Genomic DNA, 24,803 nt, shown 5'->3' with positions numbered 1-24,803 from the left:
CTCCAGTGAAAAAGTCCCAGCCTATCTAGCCTTTTGATATAACTCAAATCTTCCCATACCTGACATCTTGATAAATCTCTTTTGAACCATCTCTAGCTTAATAATATTGTTCCCACAACTGGGCAACTAGAACTGGATACTGTTTCACAAGAGGCCTAACCAATATCCGGGACAACATGATCTCCCAACTCCTATACTCAAAGGACAGAGCAATGATGGCAAGCATGCCAAATACTTTTTTTAAACCAGTCTGTCTATATGCGATGCAAATTTCAAAGAAACACGTACCTATACGCCCAGGTCCTTCAGTTCTACAAATTTCCGAAAAAGTCACACTACTGACAAGCAAAAACATCTTTTCTAACACCTTTTCGTAAAAAACCCTACATATTCAATGATGAGCAGGAATAAGATCCAGTTAAGGCAGATGTAAATGTAAATTTAAAGACAAACTTTTTTTTGAAGTTGAAAGTTATAAATTGAGTTAGCTCATGATTTTAAAAAAGTGTCATGTGAAGGAAGTGTGATGTGAAAAAAGTGGGGGGGTTATGAAAGAAAATTAGAACACTTCATAATCTTATCCTTATCTGATGTCCATGAATGTAAATCTACAGTAGTATTTTTTTTCTGTATACAAAGGCATAGTGGCCAACTACAGAACCTTTCTGTCACCATGCTCAGATCCTCAAATTTCATAAGAAACATGTGCACCTTAGTTATTCTGATGAAAGCAGATCAACCAACAGGAAAGCCACAGAATGGCTTTCTGCTAAACTTTATTTCTTTTATAAATTAGTCTACAGCAGTGAGAATAATCAAGCCAGGATGACAATTTAAAGAACTATGTTCTGCAGAACTTTTATCAGGAGAATTCTAGAACATATGATCTGCTTCATAAAGAGCTCACTGTCATGCAGCAACTCATTTGAATCAAGTACACTTTACTTTCTGGTACCCAAAGATGTGCACATATCAAATATTGCATTACCCTTCTCTTTACCCAACAACTGGACGTTACACAAAAAGAATTATCCATTAAAGTGACAAACCATTCCTTCCAAAAGGTTTGTACCAAGAAAACGCACACAAAAAACAAAACAGCTTTGACCGTTCAGCCACAAAAATCAGTAAAAACTAAGCAGAAACTTAGACAGATGTTAATCAAGAATGTATTAATTTAGGTAAACCAATACATTTAGCAAAGCAGTAAAAGTTTACACAAGACGAAATGTCATGGTAATTTGCATTGTGTTAGATGGGCCAAGAAGCTGGTTTCTGATACAGCAGTATAACTTGCACTGTGGTTGTTAAGGTTAGAAAAATTATGAGTTCAGATTTAACATGAAACAAAGTAGTGATTTTATTAATTTCAAAACTTACTGCATAAGGCAAACCAATGTAACTGTGTGAATGATGAGAACTGCTGGTATATAACTGGTGCGGATAACTGTTCGACTTCTCTACCACCACAGGGCTTGCTTCTACAGATTCTGGTCTAGAAGAAAAAAATACATGGAAATATTCATTATGATCCAGATTTTTGCCAAATATATACTTTTTTTCAACTGTAACTAATTAATACAGCTTACACCTCAGTTATAAAAAGGCACAGACAAAAGCAAGAATTGCACTAGAACTTTTTAAAAAATCTCTTTAATTGTGTTCCTAATTTTCTCCATAATTGTGTGGTGGATGACAATTCTAAAGAAACATGCCGTGCCACTGGGTCACCCTCACTAAGGGAAAAGTAGAAGCACTGCAGAATTTAGGACAGAAATGGTTAATTTTTTTTGACAATTTTGCATGTGAATTATAGACAAGTATGCGCTACGAAACAAAACCAAGTTTAAGCAAAACAAAAATTAAACAATTATATGGTTATTAATGAAACACTTCGTGAAACATAGCATACTTTTATGACTGTTTAACAAATTCAAGCACAACAACACAAGGCCAATTAAAGAAAAATCAAAAATAACACTCAAAATGAAGAATAACTTAACTGATTTTATTTTACCTCTAATATGTAATACATACTTTATTTAATTCCAATAAATCTGCTGCTGAATGTTCTAAGACCAGGGCTTGGTTGTTGAAAAAGATAAATGAATATAAAACAAATGGATAATCTTCATTCTTATATCAGTTACTCCAAAAGCTTCAATACAATCAAGTTCAAATTCAGACAATGGGATGGAAGTGATATTGCCACCAAGTACTGCCAACTGGATGCATGCTAACATTCCTCATTATGTATTTATTATATGCTGAAAGACATCTTTAATGTGGACAAAACTGACATTTCCTATAAGCTGACAGCATATAGGAAGGGAGAGTTGAGACTGCAACCAAATCAACCATGATCTTATCAAATGACTGAGCAGGCTCGAAAGACCGAATGGCCAATTCATGCTCCCATGTAGAATATTAGTTTTCATCAAAAAAAATACTGAAAAAGCCAAGTAGAAAATTGTCATAATGGTTTGCACTGGCAAGCATGTTAGATTAAAAAATAAATTGGCAGTAGTCAGAAAGTGAAGAACCCTTATTAGTTGTGTGGTGTCATAATTCTGCCTGTTAGGCAAACAAGTACTATTGTGCAGATTATCATAGCTGTTTCCAAGGAACTGCTCTGTCACTGATTCAAGAATTGCAGAAGAATTCACTTCAACATTAGTTTACAGTTGCTAACAGTGTGTAAAACCATAATTTACTGATAGATGCTTAGAGCACTATAAATTCAATGCTTTCAGGAGAAGCAGCATTATAGGCGACTCAACTGAGATCAAACACAAACAATGACAGACGACCATTAAGTGAGAACCTTAATTCTGCATGGGCTCAAATGCTATTTGAATTCCCTTTAAATGTAAATTAGAGAATTGTGAAATGCTAATTACAGACAAACATGAAAACTGATGACTTAGCGGAAAAGTATGCTACTTTGCTTAGGAACAGAAGGGCCAAACAGGCCCATCAGCATTCAAATTGCAGATAGTGACACTCATCAAGAGCACGAAATCCAACTCTGTGACGAAGTTTGATGTCGGATGCAAACTTTTTATGCAAAATAATTACAGTACTGAGCAAACCTAGGTAACCTAATGGTTTTTCTCCCCCCAACAACAAATACTCTTAAGGATCGCTGTACTGTTGATAGAATGTGATCCAAAAATATTTACATGGCACAGTTCACAGAAGATTCAGGTTTTGATTAAATGCATTGCGAATTGCTGAAATGTTTTACTGCACTATATATCTTCCTGTGATGTTCTATCATGGTTGAACTGAATGTCAGAATAGTCCAAAGGGCTCAAGTGCCTCTTGTTCCCATGTTCCATGTTGTGCTGCTACATTAAAATCACTTCACAAACTGCTAAATAATTACATCTTTAAAGAAAAGTTGTTAGAAGCTAAAAAAAATTTTCGATCATATATAAAACATTACCAAACAATTTACAGGATTTTTCTCCATTGACTAAATTGTACGAAATAAAAATAATGAAATTAAAATCACTGTTTCAGGGAGTTTCTACCACTGACATTCTTCTCCTCCCTCCTGAATGCATCAACTTCCCAATGAAATTCTGTTCCATAGAAGCCAATGCCCTCTGCCATCTCATCTGAACATAGTTATTTTTCAGACAGCCTTGATCAACTGTTAGAAAACTTTCATTTCTAAGCACATTTCTCACAGGGTTCATGGAGTTCAGGATCAGGAAAGGGAGCTCTGGTACATCTGTCCCTCCTTAAACCAGAAATATTGAGTCAAACTGTAGTGATCCTATTTCCATCCTAGCAAACAATGTCAGACAAAGGGTCAATTCTGGGACCACAATGGTCTGTTTTACTCAACCACACATCAAGCGATTACAAAGACCTTTACACTCAAGAGTCATAGAGATGTACAGCATGCAAACAGACCCTTCGGTCCAAATCGTCCATCTGACCAGATATCCCAACCAAATCTAGTCCCACCTGCCAGTATTCAGCCCATATCCCTCCAAACCCTTCCTAATCATATACCAACCCAAATGCCTTTTATGTGTTGCAATTGTACTAGCCTCCACCACTTCCTCGAATAACTCGTTCTATACACGCATCAAAAAGTTGCCCCTTAGGTCTCTTTTATATCGTTCCCCTCTCAACCTAAACCTATGCCGCCTAGTTCTAGACTCCATCACCTCAGGGAAAAGACCTTGTCTATCCATGCCCCTCATGATTTTATAAACTTCTATAAGGTGCCCCTCAGCATCTGACACTCTAGGGAAAATAACCCCAGCCTATTCAACATCTCCCATAGCTCAAAGTCTCCAACCCTGGCAACGTCCTTGTAAATCTTTTCTGATCCCTTTCAAGTTTCACAACATCTTTCTGGTAAGATGGAGGCCAGAATAGCAGGCAATATTCCAAAGGTGGCCTAACCACTTTTCTGAAAGTCAATGCTACCAAATAGGATTCTACAATTAAACAGCTTATTAAATTATTACATACAATTTTTATGACAGTGAAATATAGTGCAAATTGCAATTTACACTTAAGAATTTCCACAGATCATCTTGGAACATTTATGCCTGTAAATGAAAAATTGGTGATAGGTGGAAAATGTCACAAGAGATTTCTATGCTTTAACATTTTACCTGAATCTTCGTTAAAAAGACCAAAAGTAATGAAACTGACTGAATACTGCTCAGACATTAACTGAAAATGTGAAGAAAATTTGGTTAAACTATGTCTCAAATTTGCTGTGAATGATAAAGTCAGGATTTTATTTCAAACAAAATACTGTTTTTTTTAAAAGTGAGTATATACAAATGCTTGAAAGAATAAAACTAACCTAACAACAATGCAATTGCTTTTACACTAGTACCTTTCCTTCAACGATTCTCACATGCTGTATACAACCGTTAGCTGCATGGCAATTTATTCTGTAAATGAACACCGACTATTAAGTATTTGGAATTTTAACAGAACTTTTTTAAGAAGTCATAAAAATGGAGTTAAGAACACATAATAAAATCAGACTTGCCCCAAATATCAATTTTTTTTGAGTTTGAGATGACGGACAATTAATAAATCATCAGCAGAAAAGCAATCAACCAACACGGAAGCAGTAGAAAATTACAGTAACACGTTTTGCTTATATCCAACTGCTGAAAAGCACAATAATCTCCTTGTGGTCACCAATGTGACTAGGCTCACATCCTGTTATACTGCTAGATAATTCCGCCCAAAGTAAAAACTGTTCAGGCTTCTGCAGAATTAAACTAATGTTGCAACATTTACTAATTTCTTAGCAAGACTATACAAATAAAAGCTTAAATTAAATGAAAATAGCAATTTTCCCCAAGATTACCAGCATCAACATCTGTAGATTTAGAGGAACCTCTATTATCCGAACAAAATTGGTGGGCACTATTTCATTCGGATAATTGATTATTTGGTTAATTGATTCAATGCCTCTGTTCTGGAGCTCAAGAGTTTTCTGAAGCTTCCTTTTTCCTCGTTCTGCCTGCCTTGCTCCCCCTCTCTGTCTCAGGGTTTGTTTCCGAGCAGATACACATGTGTGTAAGGGACCTGCAGCACTGCTGTGGCCTGCCCCTCCACAATCAGCTCAATGGGATTGACACAGGGAACACTTGCAAAGTCCAGTCTCCGTTCAGGAGACTAGGCAGCAGCATACCACACACCCGGCTGCCCCCAACTCCGCCCCCACTGTGCGCACTCCAAACCCCGTCCGGCCCACCCCTGCCTGCCCACATACATCCCCCACCTCTGCCCCCAAGCACACGCCCAACCCATTCTAAACCCATTCCCTGTCTGATCCCATCCTACCCCCAACCCTGTCCAACCATGCCGCCCCATCCACCTCTGCCCCCACCCAGTCACCGCATCGCCTCCCCCATCCGTGCCCCCGGGTTCGTTTTTGATTATTGCAAATAAAAGGCGCAATCAGTGTTGGAAACACCTCTTTGATGTAATGTTTCTATCAGGATCTCAAATTCTCCTTCAGATAATCCAATATTCGGATAATTAATATTCAGATAATCGAGGTTGCTCTGTATACCTATTCTTACTGGTTATGCATTCATTGAAGAAACTTGACTACTGGAACAAAAAGTTCAGAATTAAAATCTCAATTCCACAAAGTACATTCTATTGTTCCAAAATGCATGTATGCACACAATTGCTCAAAAGCTAACGTTTGGCAAGCACAACAAATTCACAAGTCTATTTCCTGACGTTTGCAAGATTTAAGCTCCTCTTCTTTTCTAAGAACTTGAAAAGAAAAGCAGATTCTCCATCCTAATAAAGTCAAAAAAGTTACAGGCTTTTTTTTGTTTTCAGATGAATCTCTTTTATACTGCATATTTCCATCATATTGGCTTAGTTAGAATCAGAAAACACTGAAGTCCTGTTACCATAATTGAACGATATGTAGGGATTGCAGTATAAAAGGAGTAACTTCCTATTGTAACAAGCGTCCCTTTGTGGAAGGCTGAATTGCAACACACATTGATGACTTTCTCATTTAAGGTGTTTGCTTTAATATACATTTCTTTCTTGTTTGGTAATGAAGTGAGCACAGCAGTCATTGAGTCATCTTATCACAGTACCTGTATGAGGGCTCCTTTTTTTATTGGCTTAATTACACAGACACTGAACAAAATCCACCAGAAATGCTGTTTGAGTGATATGAAAGATGGGGCAAGAGAAAAATGGGAATAGAACAAAGTGTGGCATGTATCAACAGTAATGAGAAAGTGTACATATTTCAATTAGAGCTCACTGCAAAATGAATCAATAATCTCTAGTGCAGAAATCAAAAGTAAATGGTTCAGTCACAATTATTTCAAGTCACAAACCATTTACCTTTACTTACACAAGTTTTAGATAATGTTATAGAAAATAACAAGTTATTTTCACAATTAATTTTTTCAACATTTATATGAAATTTTATCATGAAGATAATATGTTGGTTATGCAACTCTCCTAACTTGCCCATGTCAAAAATGCATTGCTTGTTTCTGCCTGCCTGACAGCAGAGAAAACTAACAACATTTATACTGGCCATCTGCTCTACAGTCTACCTGCACTCTACTTGCCAACATTTCAAAAACAAACAGCTCTACTGAAAATTAAAAACCTATGCCCAGAAACAAAAGACAGACGAATGGTTACTTTATCCACAGTGAGATGGCAGGACAGTTTGAGCCGCAAGTCCTTTGTATAAACATTTGCAAGTTAATGTCAGAATGTCCCCTTATGCAGAATAAATATTTTATGACTGTTAATTATTTGTCATTATTCTGTGATCATCAGGTTTGTTTTTCAAACTTCCTGGGAAAAAAATTAGTATGTAATTTGCGTAGCAATCCTGAGGTGAAACTAAGTTTTTGCCAACCAGAAGTCCAAAGATTTAATATGCAGAACTCAGAAGACTTCTCCTTGTGGTGCCATTGAATAAACATACAATTATTAAACAATTCAAAATGAATCATTCTGATGCACAGCACCAATTCCTGTTTGTAATAATGAGAAGAGGATGTAAGAAAGGAAATACATGCTGCAACATTGACAGCTGCAAAAAATTGAAACGGAGGAGTTTTTGTTGTAGCTTCAGGACTGTTTCAGTACAGTCAATCAAAGATAGCTTGATCATTTGGTGTTACACAGCTTCTGAATGCAAATATTAAAGATTAGTTTTTAAAAATAAAACGTCAAATTTTATTTTAAATCACAAATGCTGATTTGTGATACAACTAATAACAAGCAGAGGTCAGGTTCTCTTTTTATTGAGTGGTTCAGATCATATCTGAATCAAGGATAATTTCAATTTGGTGGGGCCAGTTATTCATTATTACATTGTTAAAGTGCAAACCTTTTTTCAATCCTTTCCTCATTTACTAACACCTTTGTAGTAACATTTCAAGAATTTTAAAAGATTCTATCTCAACATGAAAAAATGCATAAAACAGACTTGAAAGAGGTTGATGCAATAATTGTATAAATTAAATACATAATTAAAAATAAAGATTAATGGATTTAAAAAATTAAATAAACATTTCATTTTCAAAATAGTTATTCTGACAGCCCTTAAAGTCTTCACATCTCACTATGATTTCTTGATTTCTATTTCAATATTAATTGTCTTACTTATGGAATACATTTCCTGTTCATTTTACCCTTTCTGCCTATATTATGACTGTTGAATTTCCACAATTCTAAAGTTATAACTCCAGCCACAAGAAAGTGTTGTTACACAAAACTGTAATACTGACCTACTGCCACAAGATGGTGGTCTGATATACATTACACTAACCTGCAAACTTAAAAGTTAACTAACACACCAGGTTATCGTGCAACAGGCTTATTAGGAAGCACAACCTTTTGAAGCGCTGCTCCTTCATCAGGTAGTTGTTGAGTATAAGATCGAAGGACACAGAATTTATAGCAAAGGTTTACTGTGTGATGGAACTGAAATTATATATTGAATGAGACCTGGATTGTTACTTAAATCTCATCTTTTAGAATGGGCATGCTGGTTTCATTTCTTTCATATGTAAATTCCAGAACTTTCTTAAAGTTACATTCTCAAGTGAACTTGAACATTAGGTGCCATGTCAGCTTAGATAATGCATTGGAGGTTTGAGATGCCCTGTAAGAGTCTGTCTGTGCCCCAATGTTCAGACAGATTCTATTTCTAAAGAAAGGAATTTACAGAATCTTACATGGATTCAAGCAGTTTTCGAGCAAAATAAAATGTAATTCTGCAAGTACAGATTCACTCCACCAACTTGTGTGCGCGCGTGTGTCTTGGGGGGCTATGAGTGTCTGTTTGTGTATGTGAGAGTGTAAAGGGGTAGAAGTCTGTGAAAGAATGCGTGTGTATGAGGGGACGTGAGTGGGCAGGAGAGAGCGCGAGGGAGAGCCTGAGAGAGTGAGAAAAAAAGACTGAGAGCACATGGGGGGGGAGGGGGGGGGAGGAAGGAGAAAGAGAGAGAGCGTGCGAGTGTTGGGAGTGTAGGTGGGAGAGTGTGGTTACCTGTGTGAAAGCTTGTAAAGCATGTGTGGAGGTGATGGAGTATAAGCCAGTGGGAAGGTATGCGCATATATATATATATATAGTGTGTGTGTGCGGAGGGGGGGGTCTATGTCTATGAGAAAGAGGGTCTGTGTGACTGTGAGACTGTGTGTGCACGCTTGTGTGTCATGGGGTCACCTGTAGTGAGACCTGAGATAGCTTTGGCAAATAGAATTACAGAGAATCCAAAGGGGTTTTTACAAATATATTAAGGACAAAAGGGTAACTAGGGAGAGAATAGGCCCCCTCAAAGATCAGCAAGGCAGCCTTTGTGTGGAGCCACAGAAAATGGGGGAGATACTAAATGATTATTTTGCATCAGTATTTCATGTGGAAAAGGATATGGAAGATATCGACTGTAGGGAAATAGATGGTGACATCTTGCAAAATGTCCAGATTACAAAGGAGGAAGTGCTGGATGTCTTGAAGCGGTTAAAGGTGGATGAATCCCCAGGACCTGATCAGGTGTACCCGAGAACTCTGTAGGAAGCTAGAGAAGTGATTGCTGGGCCTCTTGCTGAGATATTTGTATCAGCGATAGTCACAGGTAAAGTGCCAGAAGACTGGAGGTTGGCAAACGTGGTGCCACTGTTTAAGAAGGGTGGTGAGGACAAGCCAGGGAACTCTAGACCAGTGAGCCTGACCTTGGTGGTGGGCAAGTTGTTGGAGGGAATCCTGAGGGACAGGATGAAAATATATTTGGAATACAAGGACTCATTAGGGATAGTCAACATGGCTTTGTGCGTGGGAAATCATGTCTCACAAACTTGATTGAGTTTTTCGATGAAGTAACAGAAGATTGATGAGGGCAGAGCAGAAGATGCGATCTATATAGACTTCAGTAAGGCGTTCGACAAGGTTCCCCATGGGAGACTGATTAGCAAGGTTAGATCTCACGGAATATAGGGAGAACTAGCCATTTGGATACAGAACTGGCTCAAAGGTAGAAGACAGAGGGTGGTGGTGGAGGGTTGTTTTTCAGACTGGAGGCCTGTGACCAGTGAAGTGCCACAAGAATCGTTGTGGAGTCCTCTACTTTTTGTCATTTACATAAATGATTTGGATGTGAGCATAAGAGGTACAGTTAGTAAGTTTGCAGATGACACCAAAATTGGAGGTGTAGTGGACAGCGAAAAGGGTTACCTCAGATTACAACAGGATCTGGACCAGATAGGCCAATGGGCTGAGAAGTGGCAGATGGAGTTTAATTCAGATAAGTGCGAGGTGCTGCATTTTGGGAAAGCAAATCTTAGCATGACTTATACACTTAATGGTAAGGTCCGAGGAGGTGCTGCTGAGCAAAAGGACCTTGGAGTGCAGGTTCATAGCTCTTTGAAAATGGGGTTGCAGGTAGTAGGGATAGTGAAGAAGGTGTTTGGGATGCTTTCCTTTATTGGTCAGAGTATTGAGTACAGGAGTTGGGAGGTCATGTTGCAGCTGTACAGGACATTGGTTAGGCCACTGTTGGAATACTGTGTGCAATTCTGGTCTCCTTCCTATTGGAAAGATATTGTGAAACTTGAAAGGGTTCAGAAAAGATTTACAAGGATGTTGCCAGGGTTGGAGGATCTGAGCTACAGGGAGAGGCTGAACAGGCTGGGGCTGTTTTCCCTGGGGTGTCAGAGGCTGAGGGGTGACCTTAGAGAGGTTTACAAAATTATGAGGGGCATGGATAGGATAAATAGGCAAAGTCTTTTCCCTGGGATCGGGGAGTCCAGAACTAGAGGGCATAGGTTTAGGGTGAGAGGGGAAAGATATAAAAGAGACCTAAGGGGCAACGTTTTCACGCAGAGGGTGGTACGTGTATGGAATGAGCTGCCAGAGGACGTGGTGGAGGCTGGTACAATTGCAACATTTAAGAGGCATCTGGATGGGTAAATGAATAGGACGGGTTTAGAGGGATATGGGCTGGGTGCTGGCAGGTGGGACTAGATTGGGTTGGGATATCTGGTCGGCATGGACGGGTTGGACCGAAGGGTCTGTTTCCATGTTGTACATCTTTATGACATGAACCCAAGATCTCAATTGAGGCCATCCTCATGGGTACTGAACTTGGCTATCAGCCTCTACTAGGTCACTTTGTGTTGTTGCAGCCTCTCTGTCTTGGAGGACAGTCACTCAAAGATCCAAGGTCGAAGGCCCCTGATGGCAGGGAACACCCCTGTCTGTCAGTTGTTGCGTGGTGTCCATTCATCCACTATTGTAGCATCTGCTTAGTCTCATGGATGCCCTGATGTATGACACATTGGTGAGACCAAGACGACACCACAACAATGGATGAATGACCACCACATAACAACCAACAGACAGGGCTCCTCCCTCCCAGTCAGGGAGCACTTCAGCGGTCAGGAACATTCAGCCTCAGATCTTCAGGTGACCATCCTCCAAGACGGACTTCGGGATAGGCAACAACGCAAAGTGGCGAGGCAGAGGCTGATAGCCATGTTTGGTAATCATGAGGAAGGCCTCGATTGGGATCTTGGATTTATGTCGCAATACAGGTGACCCCACTACACTATACATTTTCTCACTCACTCACACACACACTTACCAAGCTTTCACACATGCCAACATATTCACTCACACGAACACTCACGCTCTGTCTCTCATGCACGCACGCACACATACAAGTCCATAGAGTGAGTATTTGCAAAATTATATTTGCAGATACATTTCATTTTGCTCAAAAAAATGAACAATCTGCAGGCAGTCAATACATGCATTATTTGGTAAATTCCACTTTGGAAACAGAACCAGTCTGACTCAAGACTGGGATACAGACCAGACCTCACACCTTTAATGCATTGTCTGAGCTGAAATGTCACCTTGTGTGATAAAGCCTTAAGTTATTTCGAGAAAATGACTTAAAAATAGTTCTGGGATTTACTTATGAATGAACCGAAACCTGCATTCTAAAAGATGAAAGTCTTAACAATCCAGGTTTAATATAACATTCTATGACACTGTAATCGTTTGCTATAATTCTGCATCTCATGATCTTATACTCTACAATCACCTGATGAAGGAGCAGCACTCCAAAAGTTAGTGCTTCCAAATAAACCTGTTGGACAAAAACTTGGTGTTGAGATTTCTAACTTTGTTCACCCGAGTCCAACACCGGCTCGTCCACAACATTCTTCAAAGACAACCCCAAAACCTGCAACATGTTTAGAACGTAAAATCCAAAACCTGCTAACCTGGTGAGAAGACAAAATCCAATATCAGTGCCTTGTGCTTAAACAAAGGAGACTGCAATGGAATGAGAGGGGAATTGGCTAAGATACATTGGAAGCAAAGACTATATTGTGGGACAATTGAAGAATAGAGGACTTTCAAAGCAATTTTTCACAGTGCTCAACAAAAGTATATACCAGTGAAAAGGAAGGACTGTAGCAAAGGGATAATCAGCCATGGATACAAAGGAAATAAAGGTTATCAAATTGAAAGCTCAGGCGTACAAAATGGCAAAGATTAGTGGGAAATTAGGGGGTTGGGAAATCTTTAAAGGTTGACAGAAAATCATGAAAAAAGCTATAAAGAAAGTTAAAATGGATTTGAGAGTAAACTAGCTCAGAATATAAAAACAGATAGCAAAGGTTTTTGTAAGCACATAATACAAAAAAAAAGTGGCTAAGGTAAACATTGGACCTTTACAAGATGAGAAGGGGGATTCAATAATGGGAAATGAAGAAGTGGCCGCAGTGTTTAACAGGTATTGTGTGTCGATCTTCACAGTGGAAGACACAAACAGCATGCCAAAAATTGATGACAAGGAGGCTATGACAATCGAGGACCTACAAACGATCATTATCACTAAAGAGGTAGTAGTGGGTAAGCTAAAAGTAGACAAGTCTCTGACGGAATGCATTTCAGGGCAATAAAAGAAACGACGGTGAAATAGCAAATGCACTTATGGTAATTTACCAAACACTTCACTGGACTCTGGGGCGGTTCCAACAGATTGGAAAACAGCAAATGTTACATCACTGTTTCAAAAAGGAGGCAGACAAAAAGTGGGTAACTATGGGTCCAGAGGCAGTGGGCCCATTAATACATTTCTCATAGTGGGGGAAATGCTTGAATCTATAATCAAGGAAGAAATAGTGAGACATCTGGCAATAAACTATCCCATCGGGCAGTCACAGTATGGGTTCATGAAAGAGAGGTCATGTTTAACTGATTTACTGGAATTTTTAAGGACAATACGAGCATGGTGGACAATGGAGAACTGGTGGATGTGCTGTATCTGGATATCCAGAAGGCATTCAACACGATGCCATACAAAAAGCTGTTCCATAAGATAAAGGTACATGGTGTTATGGGTAAATGTATTAATGGACAGAAGACTGGTTAACTAACAGAAAGCAAAGAGTGGGGATAAATGGGTATTTTTCTGATTGCCAATCAGTGGATGGTGGCATGCCTCAGGCATTAGTGTTGGAACAGCAATGGTTTACAATTTACATACATGATTGACAGTTGGGGACCAAGTGGAATTTGTCAAAGTTTGCAGATGACACTAAGATGCGTGATGGAGCAAAGTGTGCAGAGAACACAAAGTCTGCAGAGAACGCAAAGTCTGCAAAGTTAAGTGAGTGGACAATGGTCTGGCAGATGGAGAATTATGCTGGCAAATGTCAGGTCATTCATTTTGGGAGGAATAACAGCAAAATGGACAATTATTTAAATGGTGAAAAATTGAATCATGTTCTTATGCAGGAATCACAAAACATTGGTTTGCAGGTGCAACAGTAATTAATGCAGCAAATGGAATATTGTCCTTCTTTGCAAGAGGGATGGAGTTTAAAAATACACAGGTCATGCTGTAGCTGTTTAGAGTGCTGATGAGGCCACACCTGGAGTGTTGTGCATAGTTTTGGTCTCCTTGGTGAAGGATCTACTGTCACAGGAAGGGGTGCACATGAGGTTCTCTGGGTTTATTCTAGAGTTGAGAGGGTTGGTTTATGAGGATGGTGTGTGTGTGTGTGTCGGGGGGGGGGGGGGGGGGGGGGGGGGCAGGGGGGGGGGGAGCGGGTAAGATCTGAGACAAACAAAATTATGAAGGGAACAGAAAAGATAAACAGGGCGGGTGTTTCTACTGCTGGGTGAAACCGATGCTGGGGGACATAGCCTCAAAATAAGGAGTAGCAGGTCTAGGACGAAGTTGGGGAAGAACTTATTCACTCAAAAGGGCTGTGAATCTGTGGAATTTCCTGCTCAAAGAAGCAGATGAGGCTACGTAATTGAATGTTTTTAAGACAAAGATAGATAGATTCTTGAACAATGAATGAATTAGGGTGATGATTGATAAGCTGGCGGGTAAGTGGAGCTGAGTCTACAAAAAGATCAGCCACAATCATATTAAATGGCACCAGGTTCATCGCTCCTCGAAAGTGGAGTCACAGGTCCATAAGACCATAAGACATAGGAGTGGAAGTAAGGCCATTCGGCCCATCGAGTCCACTCCGCCATTCAATCATGGCTGATGCGCATTTCAGCTCCACTTGCCAGCGTTCTCCCCGTAGCCCTTAATTCCTCTAGACAACAAGAACCTATCAATCTCGGCCTTGAAGACATTTAGCGTCCCGGCTTCCACTGCACTCCGTGGCAATGAATTCCACAGGCCCACCACTCTCTGGCTGAAGAAATGTCTCCGCATTTCCGTTCTGAAATGACCCCCTCTAATTCTAAGGCTGTGTCCACGGGTCCTAGTCTCCTCGCCTAACAGAAACAATTTTCTAGCATCCACCTTTTCAAAGCCATGTATTATTTTGTACGTCTCTATTAGATCTCCCCTTAATCTTCTAAACTCCAACGAATACAATCCCAGTATCCTCAGCCGTTCCTCATATGCTAGACCTGTCATTCCAGGGATCATCCGTGTGAATCTCCGCTGGACACGTTCCAGTGCCAGTATGTCCTTCCTGAGGTGTGGGGACCAAAACTGGACACAGTACTCCAAATGGGGCCTAACCAGAGCTTTATAAAGTCTTAGTAGTACATCTCTGCTTTTATATTCCAACCCTCTTGAGATAAGAGACAACATTGCATTCGCTTTCTTAATCACAGACTCAACCTGCATGTTTACCTTTAGAGAATCCTCGACTAGCACTCCCAGATCCCTTTGTGCTTTGGCTTTATTAAGTTTCTCACCATTTAGAAATGGTCGATAGGACAGTGAAGGCGACGTTTGGCATGCTCTCCTTTATTGGTCAGAGTATGGAGTACAGGAATTGGGAGGTCAGGTTGCGGCTGTACAGGACATTGATTAGGCCACTGTTGGAATATTGCGTGCAATTCTGGTCTCCTTCCTATAGGAAAGATGTTGCGAAACTTGAAAGGGTTCAGAAAAGATTTACAAGGATGTTGCCAGGGTTGGAGGATTTGAGCTGGAGGGAGATGTTGAATAGGCTAGGGCTGTTTTCCCTGGAGTGTCGGAGACGGAGGGGTGACCTCAGAGGTTTATAAAATCACAAGGGGCATGGATAGGATGAATAGACAAAGTCTTTCTCCTGGGGTGGGGGAAGTCCAGAGCTACAGGGCATAGGTTTAGGGTGAGAGGAGAAAGATTTAAAAGAGACCTATGGAGCAGCTTATTCACTCAGAGGGTGGTACGTGAATGGAATGAGCTGCCAAAGGAACTGGTGGAGGCTAGTACAACTGCAACATTTAAAAGGCATCTGGATGGGTATATGAATAGAGGAAGGGTTTGGAGGGATACAGGCCAGGTGCTGGTAGGTGAGACGAGACTGGATTGGGATATCTGGTCGGCTTGGACGAGTTGGACCAAAGGTTGTACATCTCCAAGTTGTACATCTCTATGACTCTATGGCAGAACAGGCCAAAAGGCCAGATGACCTATTCCTTTTGTTTTTAAAAAATGTTTTTCTTATGGAACATACCACCTTTTGGTCAAGCCTCCATTCCTGCCAAGTATTTTTGCTGTCTGGCCCCAATACTTTTAAAACTCTATATGCCTTAAAGTGCCAATTGCAAACTTGTCAAATAGACAAAAAGAATGAGGATCAAAATCATAGAATCCCAACAGTGTGTAAAGAGGCCATTTGGCCCAACAAGTCCACACCGACCCTCCAAAAAGTAACCCACCTAGACTCATTCCCCCTACCCCATTACTCTACATTCACCCCTGACTAATGCACCTAACCTACACATCCCTGAACACTATGGGCAATTTAGCATGGTCAACTCAGCTATACTGCACATCTTTGGACTTAGGAGAAAACTGGAGCAGCCTGAGGAAACCCACACAGACATGGGGAGAATGAGCAAACTCCACCATACTCCAGAGCCTGCATGATTCTAATCTTACTTTTGATGTCTTTTGGCAGGAAAATTTGAAACAGCAAAGGTGAAACAGTTTTGCCTCTTCTCCTGTCTTAATATATAATGCCCTGCTTTACCAGTGTAGAAGTGCACCAAGGATGCAGATTTAGTAGCCTTGCAGTTTGGAGTTCGCAAAAGCTTTTAAAATGAGTCGATTTCATCAAGTAACAAATCGTTGGTGATTGTGGAGACTTAATAAATGAACTACAAACAAAGCTCAATGTCACATGATTAATGCTGACTGCTTATTTGTCGGAGTCCCTTCCTCAAAAGGCAATGGATGCAGAATCTTTAAATATCTTTATAGCTAAGTTGGATAAAATTCTTGAACAATAATGGGATGAAAGGTTACCACAGATATGCAGGAATGTAGAGTTGAGGTTAAAGACAAATCCACCATTATCACTGAATGCTGGAGCAAGCTCAAATGGCTAAGAGGCCTATTTTTGTTCATTGCTTGCATGTTCTTAAACCAGGGTGGAAGTGGTTGGCTCAAATAGCGATCATTGGGTCACTTAATTTTTGTAAAGTTAAAACAAAATCTTAGCCACTTAACATAATTTTCAAACTACTCCTTAGCACCATATTTAATCGAGAGATCAAAAATTCAAAGTACCAAAAGTTCAATTAACTGCAGCAACGTTTAACAAGGAACATTCAATGGCACGCGGAAAATGTTATTTCTGAAACATTACTATAAAATGTGAATTTTTAAGGAAACAGCAGCTCTCCTACCTCAAACATGCCTTTGAACTGGTGTTCTATAGAGCAGCAAACTTTACGATTATTTACAAGAAAGAACCAACATCAGATCAAAAGGCCCGATCCACCTGGTGGATGGCCTCTAACAGTCAACACCACTTTTTTATGCTGGTGTGTCACATGCTACAATGACTTCTTTAACTTACCCAAAAGACTGTCACAAATTCAATGCAAGCAGACATGCAAACAGAACTCAGAATGGATGAGGGAATCTCTTAAGTATCTACTGAGAAGACAACAGCAGTAGCACTGCTCAAGCACACACTAAAATAACAGTGATCACACATTTTTGCTCTCCAGGCTTCAAACAAGTGTCCAAAACAAGAGGGCATAGGTTTAAGGAGAAAGTGAAACGACTGAAGGGACCTGTTGGGCATTTTTTTCATGCAGAAGCATGGTGCATGTTTGGAATAACCTGCCAGAGGAACTGGTGGAGGCTTACAACATTTAAACGGCATCTAGATGGGTATATAACTAAGAAAGGTCGAGAGGGATATTGACCAAATGCTGGCAAATGGGACTAGATTGATTTAGGATATCTGGTCGCATAGACAAGTGGACTGACGGGTCTGTTCCTATGCTGTACACCTCTATGACTCTATGAATAAAATCTTTATTTGTGAAGGGTACAGCAAAATTACTATAAAATTAGTTCTCTCATTAATAGTGACTTTCATTCCAGTGCCAAAGGGACTCACGTCTGACCACCAGACCCGTGGCCTGTGGTGGAGCACTTAATGAGGAGGACAATTAAGTTAAACACTTTTTCCTTATTTTTCTGCCTTGATATCCTATATTTAGGTTTATTTTTCTGCATTTAAGATGGCAGACAGGTGACGACATTATACAACACTTCACAATAAATTTTTTTTTGGTTTTCCCATGCTGTGGCATAACAATAAATAAATCAAATCAGAAATTATAATATTACAATAAAGCATATTCAATTTCAAGATCACATTACTAGCTCTGAACTTGAAAATACTGTGTCCGGAAAATAGCCCACTGAAGCATCTGAATTGCAATATTACAAGGAAAGGAGAACTTAAAATATAACAAAGCTAAACATGCCCTATTTAACAATATTTTCACTCCAAATAAAATCAAGCATTCATTCCTTATTTTAAATGTTATCGCATTTTAAAATTTACTATGGTACGTAAAGGATGAGTAAAAGATAAAGCAACTTTTTTTAAAACTCAAAATGCTACGCCCATCTGAACCTATTTTTACACTATCACTCAGCTCTCAACAACAGGATTTGTTGTATATCTAACATAAACTACATTACAATTGCAATTTTAGACTTCAACATGAAGGAATCACGGCTAAAGTTATCAGGAGTAATACAGAATAATGTCACTGAAAGTCCTCTACCATCTTAAATATCAGAAATACTGTTTTGACAATTGGACATAATTTAAGAACAGGTGGGTTTGGGTCAGATAGGAGCACACAATGTTTAGAAACCTTAACTGGGAATTCAACCCAACTACTTCAAGTTGTAATGGAGGTGACATGTGGATGATGGCTGCCAACCCTCTCCCAGGAGATAGGTAGCCTCATTAAAATATTTAAAGGAGTTTTGTGCCTCTAATATCTTTTTTGTCCTCTTAAACACAGGTTGGCCTTGTTTTTCAAGCAATGGGAAACTCAGTCGTCAAAAGAAAAGGACAACTGCAAAAAGGAGCAAATAACTTTAAAGCACTGTTTCTATGTTAGGGAAAATAGGAAAGTTTCCGCCCGGGATTCATAACAAAACCTGTTTCCACTGCTAGACATTGAGCACTCTCCAAATCCCCACCTCTGCTCACAATCGCTCCCTGATCCTGTTTAACATACTTTACCTATCACACCTAACCCATTCCACCCTCCACTAACATTTTCCATCACAAGGAGAGGAAACTTACCTATTCCTGTACTGCACCTTCTTTTGGAGTACTCCCCAACCAAAAATGGAGCCAAAATGATAAATCTGTGGCTTCTGACGGGGAACCCATTTAAAACCAAATTACAGTTCTACAGTATTTGTGGAAGTTCAGTTCCCAAACCAAATATTTACCCCCTTCTACTCCATTAAAAAAATCATCTGGGGTCACACAGTAAATATTGCAGTCTCTAAGCCTGGGAGAGCATGGGAAAATCAAAAAAGATGAAAGGTCATTTATAATGTTTATAGTGTTATCAGGAAACCAAGAGAAAAGAACCTTAATGTGAGCTAAGGGTTATCTCTTATGTCTCAGTGGGTAAAATATCAGAGTAATTCCAGCTTTAATTTCACCCATATCAAATGAACTTTTATCAACATTTCCTTCCAAGTAAAAGGAAGGACTGCCAAGATTATAGATTCCTGGATGACTGAAGACAGTGGTTTAAATGACACAGAGAAGTAGGGCTTATGAGAAAGGCAAGATCAATGAAAAAAATCAGGTTCATAATACTGCAATTTAGTAGATTGCAGGAAGTGCAAAGGAGATCTGAGAAAAGTGTTAAGAAAAGAGTAAAAAAAATCATTAGCAAGTGATCTAAAATGGGATGCTAAATTCTTGGTGAAAGGGCAGTCAAATAAAAGGGTGATGGAGATTAAGGAGCCAAGGGAATACTGCTGAGGTACTGAGGTCCTCAAGAACATATTGCAAAGGCAAACTGGAGCAACTGGTTAAAGGAAAATAAGGATGTACTTAAAAGGCTAGTAGTTTTCCAAGTAGTAAAACTTTTTGGTTCAGATGGGAGATGTAAAAGCTTGCTGTGGGAACAGTGGAAGTAACAGAGCATTGACTAGAATAAGGAATGATAGACTTCTTATGTGGAGAGACCTGGGAAAATGGCATTTAGCCCTTACAAAAAAGCTATCTAAGTTTAACAGTGCTCAAAATTCTGATATACAGTATTTTGATAAATAAAGATAAACAGCTTCCACAATATTATATTTGAGGAACAAAATATTGATATTTTAGTGAATATCAACACATTTATTTTCAACCTCAAGGTCAATCATTTGTAGTAAAGCCACTTTAGAACAACAGGAAATTCCCTGCATGTACAAGTTGTATTAGCATTATACACATTTGGAAAGAACAGCTTTACAATTTGACACATCCAAAGGCAGAGGAAATTGCTTCTTATTTGGATTATCATACCATTCAAACAAATATTGAAGAGACATATACAATTTATGAAATTTGTAAACCAAATGATAACATTTCCAATAAGTTCAGTCAATTGTGGAACAACCAAGCAAGACTGTCCACACGAACACCAAGTCATGAAAGAAACATTGCAGTTTTATGCAATAAAAACTGAAATAATGTTGATTGGAATGATATAATTATAAATTTGTTTTTGATCAATGACCTACGAAATGATTGGAATGAAAACAAGTAATAATAATATTGATCCTTTATTCCCTGTGTTGCCAGCATGTACATGTTTGAAACACTTGCCCTCCTGTCACATGATACTGACGCTAACCATGAAAGCAGCATGAATCTCCAAAGGTGGAACTGACTCGACAGCAAACAGAATTTAACCTGACTCTACATTTAACATATACTACACTTTAATTTCAAATACTGCACCAAATTGAGGAAATATTTTAAGAGGTTAAACAAAAAAACAGAAATTCTTCTGCCATAAAATCTTCAAAAAGCAATCATTGTGTAGTTCTCCTGCACAATGGTATTCACAATTGCGTAAACAGGACACTAAAATAACTAAATATTTACCTTAAAAATAATACATTATTGGATTCCCTTTGATTGAATAAGTATGTGAGATTAACTTCCAATACCATTTCTGAGCGAATGCAATTATATCAAACTAGTCTGTTCATTGGAATTTCCTCAAGGAAACATAACAATACAGCAGGGAATATTGTCCTTCAACTACTGCTGCACCATTCAATGGGATGTTGTTCAATCTAATTCCATTTAATTCATTTAGTCTCATGTCCTCTGAAACGCCTCTGGATAGCAACAATATACAAATATCAAGACTTCTAATTGACAATTTAGTAACATGAACAAAGGGAGGATCTGGAACTTCGATTTTCCTTGGGAAATAGCAGTGTTTCTTAATTTCACTCCTGAAAGCTCTAGACCCTCATTTTTAGATCAAAACCTCTAGTTCTATGTGGCACAACCAATACAAATGTTTTGCTTCTGTCCAACTGAAATGTTAAGGAGTTCATTTGCTCTGCTGACCTTCAAAAAAATTGGATGTCCCGGAGATAGTGTGGTATGTTTCTGTCTTACAGGTACAAAGTAAAAAATTTACATTATATTCTGTTATTTATTAAAAGTAAATTTACATCTTCATCATCTACTATTCAGAGTAAATTTACAATATCATCTCCTATTATTCAGAGTAAGTTTACATTATAATCTCCTATTCAGAATCGATAACAACATTGCAGTTAAAATTCTGACGACTCCAAGCAGTTAAAAAAAAATTTACACCAGATCTTGCCATTAGGGCATGATCTAAATTACATTGTTTCTGGAGCTAATCAGGTCACCGCATGGCGTCTTGAGTGGCATATGACTGTGGGGGAATGGCTTGGGTTGTCTTGGGGGCATCACTGACTGTGATGTGAAAATTTTGTATCAAGGGAAGAACTGGTCCCTTTGTTCAGAGAGCTTCTCTTGACATGCTTCACAAGCATTGCGGAGAGCGTTAAGCGATCCTCCCAAGCTTGTATTTGCTTAATAAATTTTGGCAATTCACAGAAGTTGGCACATTGCAGTTGCATCAAGTGTGTAAGAATCTCGAGAAAAGAAACCTAACAACTTGTTTGCCATATATCTAGAAAACTTGGAACAAATTACTCAAGCTTTGATATTCCAGAAAATAAATCATAAATTGTGTATTATGTCTTTGTAATTTAATCCTTGCAACCCAGAGATTCTTCTGGTAAATCTGTACTGCACTTCTTCCAAGGTGACTGTATCCTTACTAAGGTGTGGCACCCAGAACAACTCACAGCACTCAAGGTGAAGTCTACCTTGGACTTTGCTTAGATGAAATATGACTTCCATTCCTGCGTGTTCTAATCTTCTCATTATAACAATCAACATACCATCTCTATTTTCTCAAAATTTGTTTGTGACATTTTAATGATGTGGACCCCAAATCCATTTATAACTTATTGCAATCTACCTATTTTAAATCCAAATAACTGGCATTCAATCCCACGGGTTTCAACTTTAGCTGACAAATCATTAACAATTTTCTCAAATGCTTTTTAGAAGTCCATAAAAATAACAAATCATTGTTCTGTTTGTCTCTACTTAGGATGATTTACTATCCCAAAAGATATAAAATTATTGTTGTTAGAGGTGGCATTGTCTCTCAGATTTTGCTGTTTAAACTTATTCAGTCTACACAAACCACTCGACTACTTTAGGGAGTAGGAGAGCACCCAGACCAAAAAGATTCAGAACTACTAGTCCACACAATCATCCAGAAATCTAAAATATAATGTACACTATGAGGAGAGTGTCCACTGACTAATGTGTGTAAAAAGTGATTAATCAGTTTGTCTGATTCACTGTGACACCAGCAAGTTCACATATTCTGCACTTATGCAAATTCTGCTGCTGTTAACCAGGATTCAACTGTGCTAATTATAGCAAGTGGGAAGAGATGATGCTTTGGAAGATTTGATAAATATGGTTCAAATCTGAAGGGAATAGAATATTCCTGGTAAAACTCCAAATAATAGTGCTGAAATAAATGGGAGTAATTTCAATTAACAGGTATTTACTAAGACAGTTTTCTTGATTCATCAGAGCTCTGTGTGACCAATATATCAGTGGACAAACTCATTCTCAATTTTAACCCGCCATCACCAGTAAAAATGAAGTATATGAGGGCATTACATGAGAAAATTATGCACATGAGGACTTTACATTAGACAGAATTAACTTATCATCTTGGGTCGGTCCATATCTGAACACTCCTTAAGAGTCAGGTGGGGCTGAAATGCTTCCCCCAGGCCTATAGTTAACTTCACCCCCAAATCTTCTAACCTCTATACAAATATGAGAACAGTTGACACGAGTCACCAACAGATAAAATATATGGTATAGAATATATGTTGATTAAATCATTAAAATCTATTTATTGGAGATTTATTTTAGAATGTACATTTTCCTAAAGAAAGTAAACTAGCTTTGCACAGAACTAAATGCATTGCTACGGTCCAGTCAATCATAAGGAAATCATAGGTTGATAATTCTATTTTAAGTGGACATTATAGTAGAAGTAGCATTCTTAAAAATTTAATACAAAGTATATACCATTAAATTGCTTACTCTGAGCCTGCAGCCATTTCCAAATATGAAGTCTCCGTTGTATCAAACCCAATTGGGATCACTATGCTCATGACGTTCGCTGCTGATAACATCGACTTCTATGGAGTCCTATACATTGGCATCCAAAACACTGGGGCATGCCAGCCACAGTGCTCATTGCAAACATCTAAGTGCATTCACAAAGCCTGCAAATAACCACAAAAGTATATTAAACTCAATACCATTTGTACTATTTACAACCTACACAGAGGACAAAAGACAAATGATTATCTTAGTCCACCACTAATAACACAAAACATTGTTAATTGCATAATACTTTTGAAAAATTGAAACATGTCAACATTTTATTCATGGGACCTATTTAACAACAGCTCAGGCCAATGGCATGAAAATCTTTCTAAATTTAATGATAATTGCAAAACCACTAGCATAGGTCTGACTTCACAGTTCATTGGGGTTGCAGTGAACAAGTACTTGTGGCAATAAAATGCGACTCCAGCTTGGGCACATTATCGTCTTCCTGTGCAAAAAGTGAAAACACCAGTATCAGTGGAGTAAAGTTGTTTGCATGCTATTCCAAAATGTGCCCAATTCTCTGACTTAGATGCAAACTGTTTCACATCAGTATTGTTGAAGTTTCGCATCTCGTACTCATCAGGACAACTTTCAAGAAGATCAATTTAATGGGAAAACCCAAGATTTAAATTGCATGAGAAGAGAATGCTGATTGGTTGCCAAGTGGACTCTAATTGGTACAGGTATTGGCAGATCTTATGTACTCAAATGGAAACATGTTCCAATCTCACATACAATTATTTCCAACAAATTTCCTTGCTTTACCAAGATGAAGTCAAGTCATAATACGGATTCAACTTAATAGTAAACAACATATTTTGAATTAAAACAGATTCTTAGAAGTTCTGGATAGCTTCCGAACATCAAAATCTGAACTAAGTTTTTTTTGTTCTATGAGAATTGTACACCATTTTCCAAAGTTTTGTATTTGACTTATTTGTATTTGTCTTGAGAAATCATATTTTATAATGGCAGCACACCAAAATTTGTTATCTGAAATCACTATCGCCAACATTCAGATTTTCTGAAACATGGAAAAAAAATCTTTCCCCAAAGTATTTTTAAATAGAATGTGGCAATTAAAAACTATCCTATATGTGTCCATTCCAGGTTATAAACCAGAAACACTGCTGAAACACAGGACTCCTCAACGTTGAACTTAAAAACCAATCCTTTGGATCAGGGCTTGATCAACCATGCCATCTATGAAAACCATAGATTCA

The 24,803-nt window shown here is 38.6% G+C and overlaps 1 protein-coding gene across 6 annotated transcripts in view; it reads right to left on the bottom strand.

The window, feature by feature from the left end:
* kmt2e (lysine (K)-specific methyltransferase 2E) overlaps positions 1 to 24,803 on the bottom strand; it is a 125,760-nt gene that overhangs the window by 79,847 nt on the left and 21,110 nt on the right. For all 6 annotated transcript variants that reach the window (XM_072562702.1, XM_072562703.1, XM_072562706.1 and 3 more), the window contains exons 2-3: positions 23,506 to 23,690; positions 1,381 to 1,495 (exon numbers count right to left, since the gene is read on the bottom strand). In XM_072562702.1, the coding sequence (XP_072418803.1) occupies positions 1,381 to 1,495; positions 23,506 to 23,597 (207 nt within the window). In that variant the 5' untranslated portion in view covers positions 23,598 to 23,690. The remainder of the gene's footprint in view (positions 1 to 1,380; positions 1,496 to 23,505; positions 23,691 to 24,803) is intronic.

The sequence above is a fragment of the Chiloscyllium punctatum genome, chromosome 44 (genome assembly GCF_047496795.1).
Source record: "Chiloscyllium punctatum isolate Juve2018m chromosome 44, sChiPun1.3, whole genome shotgun sequence".
Taxonomy (NCBI): domain Eukaryota; kingdom Metazoa; phylum Chordata; class Chondrichthyes; order Orectolobiformes; family Hemiscylliidae; genus Chiloscyllium; species Chiloscyllium punctatum.
The sequence above is the reverse complement of the archived record's forward strand: the minus strand, read 5'-3'. Positions and strand labels throughout refer to the sequence as shown.